The sequence below is a fragment of the Hemibagrus wyckioides genome, linkage group LG17, assembly GCF_019097595.1.
Source record: "Hemibagrus wyckioides isolate EC202008001 linkage group LG17, SWU_Hwy_1.0, whole genome shotgun sequence".
Classification (NCBI taxonomy): Eukaryota; Metazoa; Chordata; class Actinopteri; order Siluriformes; family Bagridae; genus Hemibagrus; species Hemibagrus wyckioides.
The window spans coordinates 9,918,640-9,938,245 of record NC_080726.1 but is presented as its reverse complement, the minus strand read 5'-3'; the positions used below and the strand labels follow the sequence as shown (position 1 = coordinate 9,938,245).

General features: G+C 38.8%; 1 protein-coding gene across 4 annotated transcripts in view; it reads right to left on the bottom strand.

Moving 5' to 3' along the window:
- Positions 1-46: 46 nt before the first annotated feature.
- myo1cb (myosin Ic, paralog b) overlaps positions 47-19,606 on the bottom strand; it is a 45,667-nt gene continuing 26,107 nt past the window's right edge. For all 4 annotated transcript variants that reach the window (XM_058413154.1, XM_058413157.1, XM_058413155.1 and 1 more), the window contains exons 2-32: positions 18,709-18,864; positions 18,500-18,615; positions 16,605-16,803; positions 15,748-15,828; positions 15,298-15,477; positions 14,077-14,175; positions 13,297-13,410; positions 12,661-12,732; positions 12,428-12,547; positions 11,384-11,463; positions 10,534-10,639; positions 10,075-10,155; positions 9,258-9,349; positions 8,760-8,854; positions 8,588-8,634; positions 8,379-8,459; positions 7,906-8,011; positions 6,945-7,062; positions 6,556-6,669; positions 6,386-6,462; positions 6,176-6,244; positions 5,961-6,045; positions 4,702-4,861; positions 4,522-4,605; positions 4,311-4,404; positions 3,574-3,629; positions 3,140-3,275; positions 2,991-3,061; positions 2,799-2,896; positions 2,535-2,634; positions 47-1,698 (exon numbers count right to left, since the gene is read on the bottom strand). In XM_058413154.1, the coding sequence (XP_058269137.1) occupies positions 1,672-1,698; positions 2,535-2,634; positions 2,799-2,896; positions 2,991-3,061; positions 3,140-3,275; positions 3,574-3,629; positions 4,311-4,404; positions 4,522-4,605; positions 4,702-4,861; positions 5,961-6,045; positions 6,176-6,244; positions 6,386-6,462; positions 6,556-6,669; positions 6,945-7,062; positions 7,906-8,011; positions 8,379-8,459; positions 8,588-8,634; positions 8,760-8,854; positions 9,258-9,349; positions 10,075-10,155; positions 10,534-10,639; positions 11,384-11,463; positions 12,428-12,547; positions 12,661-12,732; positions 13,297-13,410; positions 14,077-14,175; positions 15,298-15,477; positions 15,748-15,828; positions 16,605-16,803; positions 18,500-18,615; positions 18,709-18,864 (3,114 nt within the window). In that variant the 3' untranslated portion in view covers positions 47-1,671. The remainder of the gene's footprint in view (positions 1,699-2,534; positions 2,635-2,798; positions 2,897-2,990; positions 3,062-3,139; positions 3,276-3,573; positions 3,630-4,310; positions 4,405-4,521; positions 4,606-4,701; positions 4,862-5,960; positions 6,046-6,175; positions 6,245-6,385; positions 6,463-6,555; positions 6,670-6,944; positions 7,063-7,905; positions 8,012-8,378; positions 8,460-8,587; positions 8,635-8,759; positions 8,855-9,257; positions 9,350-10,074; positions 10,156-10,533; positions 10,640-11,383; positions 11,464-12,427; positions 12,548-12,660; positions 12,733-13,296; positions 13,411-14,076; positions 14,176-15,297; positions 15,478-15,747; positions 15,829-16,604; positions 16,804-18,499; positions 18,616-18,708; positions 18,865-19,606) is intronic.

Genomic DNA, 19,606 nt, shown 5'->3' with positions numbered 1-19,606 from the left:
TACATACTGACCTTTATATGTCTCACAGAATCAGTGGACAAGAGACTGAGGAGTGACAAAAGCTTTATTTATGAAATCGGCTTTATTATGCTGAGATATATTTGTCAGTTTGCATCCGAAGAACATTTTTCAGTTGTTTAAATTACACAAACAGTATAAAACAAAATCACAAGTGTCAATTATGCTTGTCTACAGGTGCAGTAAGAAAACATTAATCAAAGCTTTTCCAAGGACAGCGTTGGGAACATTTTTATAACCATAAAAATATATTTTTTTATATATTTGTTCTATGTTACACGTGGCACTTAGCTTTTTACAGTTGCGTTTTAATAGTGTCATCTTTAAAGCTTAACGTTTGCTGTGAGAATAACTGATATAGGCACTTGCTTCACTTTCTAAAGTAACCCTTTAACCATCGAAATTTTAAAAGGCATGATCAAAGATTATACTGTATACACATTACAAAGGTGCGTGGTTTCCTATGAAGTGCATGTCTGTATCGTGCTAATGCGCACTTTTGTTCCTGAAATTCCGTAGTTATAATGCACAAAACATGTGCTTCCTTACAGTACACAAACCCCTTTTTTGTGGATACTTCTCTAACATTTTCTTCCTCACAAGCTAATAGCTGCTTACCTTTAGCCTAAGTAGCATGTGGATTAGAAAACGACATTACTATGTATCCAGTGTTTAAAGAGTGAGACGACTATTTACTAATGTACTTGGAGTAGTTATTCTACAGGCAGAACATGTTGCCTGGTATCAAACCATAGGAGACAATCATTATATATATATATATATATATATATATATATATATATATATATATATATATATATATATATATATAAGAAACCTCTAAATAATAAGGAAAAACTTGCATAAATATCATCAGTAAAGGGTAAAGCTATTAATGTGTGACTAAAGGATTTGGTATAATGGAGCCAAATATGTTCAAGCATATCCCAACACATCATTTTAACTTGGCTTGAATAAAATCCACTTGGCTTTCTATTACCGTTAAGGTAACGGTTAACATGCATTGTTATCATACTAAGAAAGTCCCTCCTTTCTTCATACTTCCAGAAGACTTAACACAGACTCTCGATGTATTTCATTGCGTCAACTCTCAACAAATCAGTTCAGCCTTCTTATTATTTGCCCACATCATTTGGCTAATGCGTGCAAAAGTATTTGGTACAGCTTTAATATAGCACAAGGTCTAAGAAAGAATAATTTAAATGTTCATATTAAACATTAAGTAATGTTTTCTCACCACTGTAGCTAAAATGCAAGAGTATAATTCTGCTTTCTGAGTCCCTGGAAAAAGTGAGCAGAAACAATCAAAAAGTTCTTACTGCTAACCCTGATTTTCCTTGTAGATAAGGCAGAAGCTTCCCAGACATCAAATTATTGTTCCCCAAATTAAGCAAGATAGATACACAGTGCAATAAATATGCACTGATGTATTGTTATTTCTTGGCTTCAAAATATAAAATCATAAAATAACAACAACATTAAATTCTCAAAGACAGAAATATAAATATTGATTAGTTTGCTGGAAGGTCACGAGTGGAAGCGAAGCCTTTGGTGCGGCTGGCTGGCGTCTCGATGGCAGAGTGGAGCTCTGTCTGTGGCTGTGTGACAGGTCCCCGGTTTAGGATGCAGACATCATCTTGAATTGAGGCGAGGGGCAGTCTGCAAAATATCAAGACACACACTGGATTGTATGTCACTGAGAAAGATGTTCAGCTGTTTAGACGTACCTGAGACTGATGGTTTGCAGGTTAATCATAAAAGGCATTTACACAGATCAGGCATAACATTATGACCACCTGCCTAATATTGTGTTGGTCCTCCTTTTGCTGCCAAAACAGCCCTGACCCGTCATGCACTGTGTATTCTGACAGCTTTCTATCAGAACCAGCATTAACTTCTTCAGAAGTTTGAGCAACAGTAGCTTGTCTGTTGGATCGGATCACACGGGCCAGCCTTCACTCCCCACGTGTATCAATGAGCCTTGGCCACACATGACCCTGTCATCAGCGATGCAGAAAACATGTTTATCTACACCTCTTTTCCCCTACTAGTGGATTATAAATTGTTTGGCAGCAGAACAAACTAATGTCATGACTAACTAGTAGTTAGGTGTGTGACACTGTGTGCTTAATCAAGTCACAATTATTGCTGTATTCTAAATAATAGTTTTTTTTTTAAATTTAATTTGGCTATTGCAGTACAAATCTGCAGTGCAATCCAAAACATAGACAAACCGTCACCCTCAATCATCCCTAGCTACCATAGTCAACTACAGCAATGTGAGAATTTATTTACTAGCTTCTATCATTTCTTTAACACTTTAATCATTTCTTTAACAGGGTGCTTTGTGGCTAGATTGGATCAAACCGACCCAAAATCAAATGAATTCATAATGAATCACAATTAATTACTCAACCCAATTAACATTGTAATTCTGCATTGCTTTAATGTGTTAATGTGCTAGTTATAAGGCAATGCGTAGCACCACTCCTTACCACAGAGAGGTGTCCGTTCTTAGCTTTGGCAATGAGCAGCTCCGAGCCGGACGTAAAATCGATCATCCCTTCTTTTCCTTGACACACTGTGAATGTTATGCTGTTCAAGGGATTGAAATGAAAGAAATTAGAAAGCAGCTTGGAATCCAAACTTTTCCTTAATTTAGACATGTATATACTAAATATATACTTAGTAGACATGCATCAAGTCACATGAAGTAGACATGCATCAAGTCACATGAAATAGACATGCACGAGGCTGACCTTTCCTGGCTGATGTTGATGTTGTTGAGCTTGTCGGCACAGATTGCCACTTTGGTTAACGTCTCAATCACGTGATCACTCTGTAGCACTGCATCACCCTGTGAACAAGATATTATTTAATATATATATATATTTTTTCTACACCAGCCAGTCTGAACTAACCATCGTTTACTGATCTTCATTTACTCTCACCTTCTGTTTGTTGTCTTCACAGACCACATGGAGGACAAAAATGCCATCACTCAGGGAGCTGACAGAAATGCCTACAGGGGAAGGTTAATATTTATTATTTATGATATTTATTTATGCTCACTATATATGATTTTCATTTGCTGCCCCACCTTTCAGAGTACTGTAATCAATGCGCTGTTTTAGCTTAGTCTCCTCTACTATGAATGCACTGCTTCCGGTCAGTATCAGCTGCCGTGAACGTGGTTTATATCCTCTTCTGTCATATTTAGTCACGGGAACAGCATACTGTAAAGAGCCACACACTGGATCAAATGCCATATACAAAATAACTCCTACACATAGGTATTAGAAGTGTTGTGTGATTTTGATGAATTAAATATCAATCATCTTTCTTCTTAAGGCTAAAATGGTTTGTAGCGGAAGTCAGTTTCATAATTTTGGTCATAGCATTGTTTATCATAGTAGGCTGTTTGACCTGTGGTGTGTATTTATTTCCGTTTTAGCAAAACATAACATAAATTAAGATGAATAATGAGGTTGGTGCCATGATGACCTTCTACCTCATCTTTCTGTGAATGCATACCTTCATCTTCTCGGTGCCCATAGCCTGGAGCACTTTAGGATTGATATCCTCCCCATCTAAATAAGCACACAAATGAAACACATGAAACCTCTTGCAACATGTCACACAAACATGTAAAATGCTCTTCAAGCCATGAGTGAGAAATAACTGCTACGAAATTACAACACCGCTCAGGCATAACATTATGAGCACTGAGAGGTGAAGTGAATAAAACTGATTATCTCCTCATCATGGCACCTGTAAGTGGGTGGGATATATTAGGCAGCAAGTGAAGATTTTGTCCTCAATGTTGATGTGTTGGAAGCAGGAAAAATGAGCAAGTGGATTTAAGGATTTAAACTTGACAAGGGACAAATTGTGATGGCTAGACATCTTAATCAGAGCGACCCACATGCTGACCCCTGTGCACCACCGAAAGCGCCAACAATGGGCACCGTGAGCATCAGAACTAGACCATAGAGCAATGGAAGAAGGTGGTCTGGTCTGATGAATCACATTTTATTTTAAATCACATGGATGGCCAGTTGTGTGTGGCAGCAAAAGTGGGACCAACACAATATTAGGTTATAATGTTATGGCTGATCGGTATATATGCATTTGCCAGCAAAAATGTCTATTCATAATAATCAACCTCTACTAAAATAACCGCTTATTTACTTACAAGCACAACTGGGAGCAGCTGAAAGCCTAGAATTGGCATTTTCAACAACAATGAAATCAGCACAGAGAATACTTACTGAGCCTTGTTCCTACGAACAGCTTGGCGACACTCTGAGGATAGTTGTCTTTCTTGTCCTTAAAAATTTCACTGGCCACCGACTTCTGCTCCAACTAAAATGAAAAGGAAATTGTAAAATGCCCGTCTTTGGTGCAGACGAAATGAAGAAAGTCCCCTGCTGAATTCTGAAAAATTCCTCTCTGAAATTTACGGAAGAGCCGGTGCTTTACCTGGTGCTTCCATTCTGGGCTGATGCTCTTGCAGTACTTCCACACCATGTTCTGCATACACAGCTTGCGGAGATGCTCTGATGCCTGGTGTACAACCACACAGATTCATGTCATATCTGCTCCATACTGTGTCCTGTATATGTACGAATAAGCGAGGGTTAAAAGGAAATGTAGTCAAACCTCAGTCAGGGCAGGTGGAGGTGTAGGCCAGCTCTTGTCCAGGACTGTTTTAGGCAAGCTCCTTTGTAGCTTCATTAAGAATGAATAGCGCACATAGTCAAGGAAGTATTCGTTCTCAGGACAGCGTGGCTGGTGCCGGTACATGAATCCTTTAATGAATCTGAAATAAAAGAAAAATTTAAGTCTGGCTACAAATGTTTATTGTATAATCGTATCAATAAACCGATACAGTAACATATGAATCTCACTATAAAATTTATATCCTAACTTCTGATTTGTCAGACAGCGTTGATTCATTTTCTACAACAGCAGCTTTGACAATAGTGCCAGCTGCGAGGATTATAATTATTTCTATTAATTGTTAACCTTTCTGTAGTAACAATGCACAGATGTACTTGTATAATTGATGCTCCACATTAAAAAATAGAAAAGTGAGTCATTTTTGGAAGGAGTCTCCAATATCACTGCTTTGTAACAATGTCTTCTGACTTCTTGCTAACATGACAAGCTGCATTTTTTCCTTAGAAACTATAAATGGAGATCTTCTACCAGTCTATGGTGGCAAATGCCATTTACTGTGTTGTGGTCCTCTGAGGGACACACACACACACACAAACTGAAGGCACAAACACTGGACACAAACTGGAGACGTTTGAGTCAGTGAGGAACAGGAGGTCAATGAACAAACTGCTCTCCATCGTGGACAATCCGTCTCAATCACTCTACAATACACTACAGAGACAGTGAGGCTCATTATTCTAAAGACTCATTCAGATTTGTTGTCACAGTGAACATTACAGGAGATCATTCAGACCATTCACAATAACACTGTACAATAGCTCACCTGTGTGAGACAGCTGATAACACTCACACTGCACTACTACAACCATTAACACTATTTTCTATACTCTCAGAGTATACTTCATCCATCCATCCATCCATCCATCCAAACCCACCTACCTACCTACCTATCTGAGTGAGAGGTAAGAAAAGGGTTTTAACGAAACAACTCTTTATAGCTGTTATAACACAGGTGATAACTGGGACCAGTTTGCTTTGTGGATGTTGTACAACAGTAAACATAACAATAAATTAATGTAAAAAATACTAATTGGTAAACCAGTCTGATTTTTTTAGAGAAATAAAACACTTTGTGGCATGATGGTACTGCTAAAGGATTACCCTTTTATGCAGTCTTGACAGAAATAAAATAAAACACAGAGTAAGATGATTTACGCGAGATATTGAAGCAGGCAGACCTGCGGATGGTGTCAGCAGCTTGTCTTCTGCGACGTGCTCTCCTGCGGGCCAAAATTCCTCTCCACCAGGCCTGGATCAGGATGGCTGCAGAACAAGAAAATTAAAGTGGTCAATTTCCTTTCAGACAGGAGAAATGTCTACATAAACATTCAAAATGAAACTATTATGTCTTTATGAAATAATGGAAATGAGGCATAAGTCCTTCCTCTTTTACCTGATCGTCTCATTTTACGGTATTTGGATTTCTGACTGTAGCCCTTCCAGTTCGCCTGCAGCTTGGTGGCTGTAAATGCACAGACATAAAAAGAAAAAAAAATGCTTTGACATCATGCATAAGTAGAACAATATAATATAGAGCATGAGTTTTGTCAGAATTCTGTATATTCAGTGAAAACAAACAAACAAATAAATAAATTGTTCCTACCAAGACTGTGTTTTCTGACTTCTAAAGCATCTTCGGTTGCAAACAAGGTCTTCGGAAAACGGATGAAGATTTTGGTCCTAAAGTTGAAATGTGTAAGGACATTTTTAAATCAGCTTTGTACAAAAAGATGTGAAAACATCTGGAAAAGATTCCTTTGGGGTAGAACAAACCTGCCAAGTTTGTACTCTTCGGGTTTGTAACCCAGGTGCCTGACAAGTGTGGAAACTCCATCTATCAAGCGGCCATCCCAGTTGGGCCAGGTGTCTGGACACAGCGACTTATACCTGTGAAAGAACAACACATAACATATGTCATATGCATCAACACATAACATGCATCACCTATAACACAAACTTATCTAGGCAAACCAAACAGGCATTACAATCCACCAAAAAAGCCAAATCTGTGTTGGTTAGTACACAACAAAATCCCCCAGTGATGAAATACTCAGGAAGTGAAAGTGCTGACACTATCTTTGCTGTGTTCGTACGGGAACAAGGGCTGTATTTCCCTCTGGCTTTAAACAAGTAGCTAAAAGTGTCCAGTAAGAAATGCTGACCTCTGAAGGAAGATCTCGTAGCGACGCCGATAGGCAAAGCCCGCTCTCCTCACTCTCAAATTCTCCATCAGACCCAAATACTTCACTTGATGTCTGATCAGAACGTCATCAAATCGGCCTGCGGAGACACACAACGATCAAATTTGACTTCATTTACGTACATTCTTTATATAAAATTGAGGATACCTCCAAATTTGTATACCTGATATACATTTATTTACATCTATTTCAGACCTGTGACCTTGCTGTAACCTGGAAACCTATTTGGATCAATTCCAAAATGAAATCAATTCATCTGACGATTCCATATTAATTCTATAAAGATTCAACTGCTTGTTTTCATATATTGTGCTAAGAATAATCTTGTCTCAGGGACACAGGGGACAACAGGGAAAATAGTAATTACAGATAGGCCATTGTGATGCAGCCTGGCACGAAGCAGAGTTGCTGTTACGACCCTGAAGTTGAGCATTTTCCAATAACATTTTTTTCTCTTTTCCCCTGTTCCTCTTTTCTACATTCTTTTAAAAATTAATGAACACCATCAGCCTCTCTTTTATCTCTCTCTTAAAATGAATGGTTTCACCAGACACAAAAACATTTTACAACAATCACATTAATATAAACTTAGCAGGTACTACAGTCAGAGCTGTTATTAAAGAAAATTCGTCAGCACCTTCTGACCAATCAGATCTGAGAACAGAAGAGTGCTGTGGTATTAATTCTATAGTCTAATACAAAACTTAGTGTGAATGGACAGGAAACAACAAACAAAATAATTGGAAAGTCATTTTCCAGCACAGATGGAAGAGATTACTCCTTCTATTAAAACTTTCACCACATGGCTGTGCTGTTCATCACCAAACCACAGTACTGATTGTAGAACTATTAAGACACATCATCTGAGGCAGAAACACACACACACACACACACACACACCAGTCTAAATCAGGGAACTTACCAGACTGCTTAGCATCATTGGGTTTGATGCAGCGCACGTATGACGGTTCCTTAGACATGAGGATTTCCATCAGCTTGGCCAGGCTGTTCTTGAACTGGGTAGCCGTCTAGGCACGGAGCAAATGAAAGAGGGAAAAGAAAGAAGGAGAGCATGAGAAGCGTGAAGGATTGGAAGAACACACGTCCTAGTGTGCAGATCCAGCCAGGCGGTGACAGTGTGGGAGAGGATGGCCATCAACAATGCATACAAACAGCTTAGCCACATCATCAGCAGCAGCCCACACTCTTTCAGCCAATGGCCTACTGCAGAGTGGGCACCCACACGCACCCACAATGACGAGTGTGACCTAAGAGTCAGGGCATTCCTCACAGTGTGGGCACCTAGCAGAGATTTCCCTATACATTACTCGATTTACATCACGGTTAGTCAAAACGAACATTTTGATGCAAAAAGAAAAGACGATTGTTTCTTACCGTTTCTGGCCGTTTCTTGTCCGTTAACTCTTCGCGGTCAAAACACTGATTGAGGATCTTGTTTTCTGACATGCACATCACCTGCATTAAGCACAATCGCAGACTCAGACATCGCCATATATTACAAAGTCAGATCAGCAAAAATGGAGCTACAGCACAATGTTTGTGAATTGTCCTAGTCATACTTCTCTCCAGTCCCACACACTGACCTCTTTCAAATTTCTGAAGAGGAGATCATTGTTCTTGTCCAGAAAGCCTGGGAATGAGAAAGAACACAAAGGGGTCAGTAAACATGCTGTTCAGCAGAGCCTGAGAATAGCAGCTCTAGACAGAACCCATGACTCCAGCATTGGAGCATCCTCTAGTTTCACTGTGTCTCACCGTTTACATTGTAGTTGACTTCTCCAGCATAATGCAGCAGCCTGAACTCATCTCTACCCATCACCTTCCGGGTCTTTCCGTCAGCCAGCTTATGGCTATGGTAGAGAACAAAGCAGAGGCAGAATGTGATTAATAAGGTCTTATGATCCAAAAGTATATTCAATTAATTCATAGTAATGTCAATGGATAACGTCTAGGGACATTTGTAATCTAATCTTTTTCATTTGAAACGTGTGCAAATGTGTCCACTGGCAACAACACTAAAAGAAAAATAACATGAAACCCATTAACTCAAACACAGGAAAAATAACAACATGAAAAACTTTTCAGAATACATACACTCCCTGTTGTTAGAGTGTATAGATTTCAGTTTGCATTAGGTAGTACTAGAGCAACTGTCCTTAGGCTCCAGGTAATACACTATAGATGTGATAAATAGAGATTAGATTAAAACGCTGGAGTGTTCTCGTGTATATATTGTAATGAAGCGTGACTGACGTTAAGAAGTGGGCATGGCCGCCTAATGTGCCCTCCAGCTTCTCTAAGAAAGTTAGGTCAGTGGCATCTCCTGGCCTCAAACATTCCTCATCCTACAAAGAGAGAGAGAGACACAGAGAGAGAGAGACAGAGAGAGAGAGAGAGAGAGAGAGAGACATAATACATAATTATATAGACACATACATTCAATTCAATTCAATTTTATTTGTATAGCGCTTTTAACAAAGAGCATTGTCTCAAATCAGCTTTACATGAGAAACGACATAAGAAAACAACAAACATAAACAGACAAACAGACAGACAGTCCTAGATGTTATCTCAAGTGAGCGAGCCTGAGGTGACTGACGTGACTGAGGTGACTGTGGCAAGGAAAAACTCCCTTAGATGGTAAGAGGAAGAAACCTTGAGAGGAACCAGACTCAAAAGGGAACCCATCCTCATTTGGGTGACAAATGTAATGACTCATTAGTTAAACTCTAATTTAAACCCTAATTCAACACTATTGTGTGTAAACTCTAAAGACTGTTTTGCATAAAGACAGTTGCTGTAGGAGATTAGCAGTTTCAGGTGAAGTTCTTGCAGTATCTGCTTGATTGACCACATGATTGACTAGTTGGACAATTACTTGAATGAGCAGGGATATATGTGTTTCTATTAAATTGTCCAGTGAGTACATACAGAAAAAAAAAGACAGAGAGGGGGTGCCTGCATGTTACAGACAGAGAGAAACCTTAGAGGCAAATGCATAACTCTAATTGTAGAACTGTGTTTGGACAACGCAATGCTAGTCCTGGATATATTTAGAGAAAATTCTCACCAGGATAGAGATGATGCCTTTGAACTTCTCCTCCACAAGATCACAAATTATCTTGTTATTGAAATATTGCACAGGCTCCCACTGTAAACAGAAAAATAAAACATCTAGAATAGGACTGCATTAGAAGCAAATGACATTTAATCGCTCTTTTCCGTGTTATTCAAACAGTCATGAAAGCAAACATCTGCAGAATGACAGGAATTCAAAAAGCTGCCCACTTTGGGCATGTGGTCACAAGCGGGCTTTCTTTAATAGTGATGAATTTATGATGCTGATTGAGGTCAACACCATCGGAGTACAGAAATGGCAGCAGAAAAATGTACCCTTTACACAAAATGGGCATAAATCTCAGAAAAGCACTCAAAAGACCTCCTTCTCCCATGACTTTGAACACAGTAGACCAGTGTACAAGTGTAAGATGAGTGTGTGTGTGCATGTGTGTGTGGAGGGAGGTCCTACCGTGATTCCCTCAGCTTCATACTCGTCTTGTTCTGATTTCAGGGTCAGCTCGATGAAGAGCTGCTGCAGCTTCTCGTTGCAGTAGTTGATGCAGAATTGCTCAAAACTTCACAAAAAAGAGAAGAGGTTTATTGTTAATAAAAAATTAAAATTCAAATATTAAGCTGGATGTTCTTTTCCACAAAAACTCTAACAATATCCAAAATACACTACCTAATGTTATATCACAAATTTCTATAAACATTTTTACTTTTTAATATGACCAGTTTTGCCATTCTAGGATTTTGGAGTCTCTAGTGGCACTGCATCATAAAATGTTGATTTATGCAAATGCCGACCATGACACACAATGCATCTTTTTCTGTTATCTAACAATTCATTCTTTTCTGAATTTAAGCATAAATCAATACAAACAATAATGATGTACAAGTGACTTAAATAGTATAGAATAGTGAATCTGCTCGAATGCTAGACCATGATAGACTATAGATTATTAATACTTAATGAGCCGTTCTTTCTGGCTTCCAAAAGTATAACTTAACAAATGCAGTCTTATACTCTTTACACGAGGGATTTTCTTGTAAGTTCTAACATAAGATATAACCGCGTAGAAACCAGGAAACCAGCAGCACATCACAACACAAGTTATTTTTGTTTACCACATGCAAATTCAATTCTACCAGATAAAGGACAAACGCTTTGCTATGCTAAGCCATGTGTTCTGTCTACTCACGTATGGGACTGCTGAGGGTAAGAGCACTACATATATAACGAGATATAATTCTATTGTTCATAATCAGTCAGAAGGTGAACACGCTATTACTGTATAATGATTATTCAGTACACACACCTGTTGTTCTGGAAGACCTCAAACCCATAGATATCCAACAGGCCAATTACAGAGGTACTCTTACTGCTGAAGAAGTCCTCCTGAAAAAACAACAACAATTACAGTGAGGAGATACAGAAGATGGAACATGGACTGCAAAATAAAACATAATTGATATTAAAATAAGTCCAACTGTTAAAATATGTAATTATTTGAAAGTTAAACTAAATAAGATGTTTAAGATTCAGTTCCTTAAGACTAGATTTGGATTTACTGGAAAACCTGTTCATTAGAATCAATAGAACAAAACAAGTTCCTCAAAGATGTAGAAGTATTACAGTGCAGCAAAATATGTTTAATGGACAGTGTATTCTAACAAGGTAAGCACTTTTCTCTTGAGAATAAAATTGTCCAGGGATATTCAACTCAAAACTTTTGAAAGTTGAGTTATAATTCTATCTTTACAAAGGTCCAGAAAAACACCTATCCAGACTGAATGGTAATAACATTTACCTTGACAATGTTTAATCCCTAGCTTTTGTTTCATAGTACACTTCACATTTACACTTTTGGCTAGCTCTACTGACGTGAACAAATGAGATACAGACGGGATTTTTAAACATGAAGTTGGACAACAGGACCTCTCTGACCATTTGTCTATTATTTTTTTCCAATTCAATTTAAAATATTCATATTAAAGGGGAAAAAACCCTCTCTGAACCCATTCTGACCTCTCTATCTAGTCTGATAACTCGCCTTCATTCGAACAATTCCCATAAATGTACATGACTAAAGTGTATCAGATGATCTTTACAGAAGGTCACGTCAAGAACGGCTGCACTAGATCCAGTTTTTCCCACACATTACTCATCTCTACTCAAGTGCTTGGTTTGGTCCAGTGAAATCCACATCTGCTGCTATCCACCAGTTGAAGTCTCTGCCCTCTTCAGGAAACATTTATCATTTTGCTCACATGCCACCGGGGGGAGCCAAACACTATCACTTCTTTAACTTCTGTTGCTTGTGGAAGCAGTATTACACTGACGAACAGATGTATGAGTGTACCTTGAAGGACAAAGAAGCGTTGATTTTGTTCACAAGCCAGGTGAAGGTGCGTCCATAAATGGCTTTAGATAAAGCGTCTCGTGCTGAGGAAGCCTGCTCTTGATTCAGCGGACTCATCAGCTGTAAGAGACATATATAAAGTAAAAGGTCAGGCTTTAAACTAAACATTAACATACGCTTGTAAGAGTAACATTTAAGCTGCATAGTAGTGTAGTGACTAATAAGTAGCACACCTCCTCTCCTTTGGCAATAATCTTCTTATGTGTCAGAGCCTCCTTGAGAATGCTGCTATCCACACCTAATAACTGCAACAAGAAAATGTTGTGTAAACTTTGACATACACCATTTTCCTTTAAGCACCACAAGTTTATATGCTGTTTAATTCAGTACAAAACACTACTGGTTTGTCTGGTATCTATGTTATGGTTAAAGGTGGAAATGGTCACGTGACATGCAGTATAACAACAATATTTACTATTAAAATAAAACAATGCAAAAGGATATGGCAGCTCAGAGAAAGCTGGTGTTAGACATTTTGGAAAATTGGAGATTTTATACAGTATATACGTGTAATATTTTGTGCATTTCCCAAAGAGAACAGCCTATTTGGTTATTCAATTCATTTTAAAATTACATTGTACTGACATTTTAAGGGACTCCATTTCCATTAACTAAATTTATATACTATTTTTGCCATCTTGAATAAATAGAATGCCTCCTAAAACCCATCAAATGAATTCAGAACACATTATTAACACACAATTCATCTTTAGGCTCAATACCATTTACATGTGTAATACACCAGCAGTGCTTTTCAACAGCTCCTGCAGACACACATACTCCCCTGTGTAATGGGGCTGGATTCTCACCCTGGCTAAATATTTAATCTGGATGTCTACGGTAATGTAGGCATTGCCTCCATCCTCACTCCCGTACTGAATATTCCCCAAATGTAGCACGCTGGCAATGATGTTTAACAGCTCCTGCGAATACAGAGACAAATCATGAGAGAGATGAAGAGAGAGGCATAGGGCAAAGCAACATAAGCACAACAACTAGAGCTGAAGACACTATAATTTTCCATCACATCATACATGTAAACAAATGTACTCCGGCTCAGTTCCATCAACAAAAAAAAATTACAGTCCTTTCCCGGGAAAATTGAGAATTGTTATTATCGTAATCCTTCCTCTCTACAAACTTTAAAAAAGAAAGAAGAGAAAAATGATAGATACTCTTAGTAGCTATATAATCATAGCATTTGAGAGACCACAAGGTACTTCTGTGAGTAAGGGCATCTGCTATATCCCACAATGTATACTGTAGCTATAAATGGACAAAGAATATGACATTGCATATTGATAAATGTAATTGTTAGCAAATTGATGTGGTAGAAGAAGACTAAGAGCCTTCAAAAAGTGCTGTGGTATGATTGGTGGTAATAATAACTCTGCTATCTCTCTGCTAACTCACCCCATCATTGAATGTCCCCCCATAACAGCAACGTTTTATTTTTTACTTATTGTTCTGAAGATTATGTCGACTGGGTGTACATATTGCATGGGCCATATTGCAATTTTATTCTATATCCTTTTATTATTATTATTATTTTGACTCATTCTTAAGCTATGTCTTTAGGGCTCTCTTACCTCCACTTCGTCATCGTTGAACCCAATCACACTCAGAGCTTTTATCACCACCTTCCAGTCATTACGGTCGTTAATGGAGCTCACTTTGGGACAATTACCCTGTAATGCAACCGCACACAGAAAAACATTTTTTTCAGATCAATAACATTTATGAAAACATTTACATTTGATATCCAACTACTGATCTTCAGCCACAGTGGTTTCCCAATAATGATAGCTCACGGCATGCAACTAATGCTAGCTTCGCTTAGTGTGTGCATGCGTGTGTGAGTGTGTCTGCGTGTGTGTAAATGAATGTGAGAGAGGTGTTGTCTAGCATGTGTATTTGAAACATATCCAACTGTATAAATACAAAAACACCCTCTGCAGTCACAGATGTTCATTTAGGTTTGTTGCTTGTCCTGTATGAAAGGCAGCTACCCTGTGAAGTTATACACTGTTACTTTTTATATAGAAGGCATTTTGATATTGTAATATATTTGCTGGTGCTAGTGTGAACACGAAGTGTCTAAAATGTTTGTACAACAAAGCCAACTGTTATCAATATGAACAAACACCTTAATGAGCATATTATTACCTGGCAAAAATTCACATCCGAGGTCAGGAGCCCTCAGTTATCGACATGTAGGAACTTGCTATCATTTAATTTGAATCATTTATGTTGATTCAGGAATTGAGGAAACAATCATGGCGTATTTTGTTAAGACTTAAACAGAGTGAGTTAATAAAAGTTACTGCTGCTTTATGCATTACATAAAGTTCATTAAATGCTGACGTTCCTGGCTTGTTAATGTTAACTAATGTTGCAAGTAGGTCACGTTAACGTAAAGCATTATAATCCGAATGTAAGAAAATGTCATACTCAAGGGTTTTAATTTCTAAAAGGTAATTACAGACCTGCAGAACCTTTAAAGACAGATAGAAACAATGCTGATAAATGAGCTATGAATATAAACTGAAAGCTGAATATGGATGTGCCCTTGAAGGCTGTATGTAAATGGGAAATGCAGTCAGGATACATCACTGTTATGAGTGGGTGTGTGTTTGTGTGCGTGTTTCTCCCTGACTCCCAGCAGGCAGAAAAACTCATACACACACTCAGCAGAACAGAGGAAGTGAAGGGAGGGAGAATGACTGTTAACTTCCTCTATTAAACACCAGGGGAGTGCAATAATATGAAGAGTGTGTGTGTGTGCATGCTTATGCAAGCTCTTAATTGACCTTCACAAGGTACTGGTACTGCTGTGCGTTTCTCTCCAGGCCGAGTCTCCTGAGCAGGTCCTCCTCACCACCCTCGATGAGCTGATAGAAGATGTGGAAGTTTCGTTCTCCGTGGCTTTGGTGCACAACACGAGACTTCTCCAGCAGGTAGTTTAGGATGTGACCCCCGACTGGAGCACCCTGCCAACGAGGAAACCCAAGGGGAATAACAGCGGGAGGCTGACACACGCAAACATATACACAGCACAAACGCACACATACATGCAAGGGCATACAGGTACACAACCCCACCCAAGGAGTATAAAAGGGAGGTGGTACAGATGCATAAAATATATATGAATATTAATATTAGTGATACACTGTAGGTCAAACCTTATTTACTCTGGGTGACAAATCGCAGCATAATCACAATCTTGATTAGAACCGAACACGTCCTCAATGATAAATTACCTTGAAGTCAAACTGGATGTCCATGTATTTCCCAAAACGGCTCGAATTGTCATTGCGCAAAGTTTTAGCATTTCCAAAGGCCTGAAGCAGAGACAAATGAGAGAGAGAACAAGGGAATGATCGATAGCAACCTTTCAGACAGTAACACACTAAAAGTAGTAAGGTCAGCATTTCAAAACATTTCAAGCTTTTTGATATTTTACTAATATAAGGCTAGTGATAAAAAAAAAGTATTATATAACAAAGAATAATACATAGTTGTAACTATGGTGAAACCTTTTGTAAGCAAAGTTTATGTAACATTTATGGAAAGAGTCTCCGGTATCTCTCTAGAACAGATGATTTTGTACTTTCCGGCTTTTCTTGATAACATGATAAGCTGCTTTTTTTTTGTCTTATTAATTTCAAAAAATAGCCTGCGTGCTTGGATTAAAGGTTATCAGCCACCTTTTATACACATCTGCAAAACATTATGGATCCATGGCAGTAACTGCAATGCTGATCTCACATTTTACACACTTTAGCCAACTTTTAAAAATGCAAGCCCATCACACACCTCTTATATAAATAATTAGAAAAGTATATATTTTTAGGATTCCTCTCCTCCGATCCATAGCAATATAAGGAAACTTTTTTTTTTAACTCTATTACACACTCTGTAAATAGATATAATAGATTTTGGCAGAAACTTTTAACCCAAGAATATGCATGCTACTTATATTATACATTAGGTAGGTTTTGCTACTGTTAAATAAGTCCCTGAAAACACGAATCAAATCACATTTCACATATGTTCATCAATACTAATAGCTTGATTATTCAATTTCTAATATTCCTGGCAGGATGTGGGTTGTTACCTCCAGAACAGGGTTGGACTGCAGTAGGCGGTCTTTCACAGTCTGCACTTGTTCACTAGCAGGACAGGTGACAGCGTAGTACTGCAGAACTTTCTTAGAGGCTTCCGTCTTCCCAGCACCGCTCTCTCCTGAGATCAAGATACACTGGTCCCGTCTCTCCGTCCGCATGGAGCGATATGCGTTATCAGACACTGCATATCTACACCAAGAACGGGAAGTGTCATCTACTACAATGTGTTAGAACGTGTTTCTATAGTAACAACTAATATGTGTACAGCAGAGGTTTCACAAATAGTTTTTAATATGGTGAAGGGTTTTTTTTTTTTTTTTGGTAAGGAGACATTCATATAGTATTCTCAGAAGGAATCTACTATGTCAGCTTTCTGCAGCGCTCAGAGGTAAGGCTGTTCCTTTACGTTTTACGAGACATCTGTGGCTTCTCGTTAACACAAATAGTATGCACTTCATGTGAGAGATAAAGAGGATTCAGAGGAATCCACATTCAGAGGAAAGCACCATCCACCCCTATGACTATGATAACCAACCAGCCACAACATTATGACCACGTGCCTAATATTGTGTTGGTCCCCTGACCCATCATGCACTGTGTATTCTGACATCTTTCTACCAGCATTAACTTCTTCAACAATTTCAGCAACAGTAGCTCGTCTGTTGGATCGGATCACATGGGCCAGCCTTCACTCCCCACGTGCATCAATGATCCTTGGCCATCCATGACCCTGTCGCTGGTTCACCACTGTTCCTTCCTTGGAACCCTTTTGATAGATACTGACCACTGCAGACCGGGAACACCCCAAAGGAGCTGCAGTTATGGAGATGCTCTGATCCAGTCTTTAGGACAAAATGTTCAACTTTGAGGACAAAATGTTCACTTGCTGCCTAATATATCCCACCCACTAACAAGTGCCATGATGAGGAGATAACCAGTGATATTCACTTCACCTGTCAGTGCTCATAATGTTATGACTGATCGGCCTATGTACTTATATATAGAGATCTCTTCCACCCCTCCGTTCCTGGGGTTAGGGCTAGCTTTCTTGGGATTCCTTGCAATCTCCTGATAATAGTCTCAACACTTTTCTGTTGCACTACTTGTGAGCCCAATGGAAAATACCTCTGAAAGCTTTTTGTTATCAGTAATTTCAGAAGGATAGGATAGGACGCTAAAGGTCTGTTATTTCAGCCTGCCTAGCACCAGCACTGAGATAAACATTTTGTTTGACCCTGTGTTGAGTGTGTAAGGAGAGTCCCATTACGGCACTGTACAGGAATCTCGCTCATACATCATACCTGCCCTCTCAGTTTCACTCTGCTCTCTTCCTCAATAACAGAGGATCCGTGAGGCTAGAATGAGAATGTGTGATTGCCACACCTCCCTGCTACACACACTCCCCCCTCACATTAGAATCGAACAAGCTCTTAGCAAATGCCAATACAGCCTGGGCAAACACGTTACTGCCGACTGGTCATTCTGTGTCAGTGACAAGGTGCTTATGGAAATGATGAGAACATGGATTTGGGCTGCACAATATATCATCTGTTAACCATTACAACAGTAATGGCTTTTGCAAATATTGATAATGCAATATGAAAATGACCACTACACCAAACAACTTTTATTGTGTTCCATCAGCATTTGGATGGCAGAGGCTACGGATATGAAATGAACTGAAATAAACATAGTTGGGATTTTTAATAATTGATTTACACAGTAAATAACATTCTATGGTGCAAAATAGAAAAAAGAGCACACATTTGTAGATTGCATAAGTATTGACCCCACTGGGGAATTACAGCTTCTGGTATATGTTTCTATCAGCTTTCACATCTGGATCTTGAAATCTAAAGTAATACTGGATGGAATAATAACTCACATGTGAGGGGAGACTTCATAGAAGTTAACGCCCCTGTACCGCTCCATATGCTGCTTGGTGTAGATCTCCAAATCTTTGTAGGGATTCACCGACACCAACACCGAGCCAATGTACGTCTGTTCAAATCAGAAAGACGAGTACAATGATACACTTTCGCCGAATAAATGCACCTTGGCGTTTAGTTGGAATGTGAGAGAAGACATTCTTACATAGATGAGGTTCTCCTTGAAGCGCTTGCGCAGGTTGTCAATAAAGGCCACCTCGCTGGTGTGGTTCTCCAGCAGGACAAAGTCCTGCACTCCCACCCGGTCCCTGGCTGTGAGGGCGCTCTCCATCATTGCCCGCACACCGTCACTACCCACCACCTAACACGTAAGGAGGAGAGAGAGAGAGAGAGAGAGAGAGAGAGATGCATAATAAGTCAAACACTTTAGTACTCTCCTATTGAAGGCCCTCCTAGTGCCCTGAACAGATAAAATACTGTACATGGCATCACCACTACAGCTCAGAGCTGATGATCAGCTCAAATATAAAATGGGAGTACTTTAATATGCACAGTGTTATATAAGTGTGAAGTTTTGCAGTCTGCTTTATTGTAGTTGTTCTCATCTAACAAACTTTTTAAATGATTCCCTAAAATTCTTTATTCCTCCTCTTCAGTGATAATTATTACAGACAAAAATGTAGTCCCAAAAGCCTTGCTTGAAAATCCTGTGCATGTGTGTAAATATGAGATGGAATGGATGCAACAACAAAATCACCAATCTGTGTCAGATTAACAAACGTCAGGCAATTTCAGCAAGTGTGCCGTCACGTCCATCACATTTAAAAAGTACATCATGTAAAGAACAATTATTCATGATCATGAGAGAAACCCGTAGCAGAGCCAATCATGGAAAGCATCATGTAGAAAGAATCTTTTCAGCATTTGTGTTCTTGTAGAAGAAATTTATGAGCCATGCTGATTTAAAAAGAACGCAAGAGCTAAATCATCCAGCTGTGCGCTTCAGTAAAAACAACACAACTAAACGCCATCTAAATGAGTACTAATAAACAGGACAGCTTGACAGTTTTACTTACATCCATTAAAGATTCAAGATTTTCAAC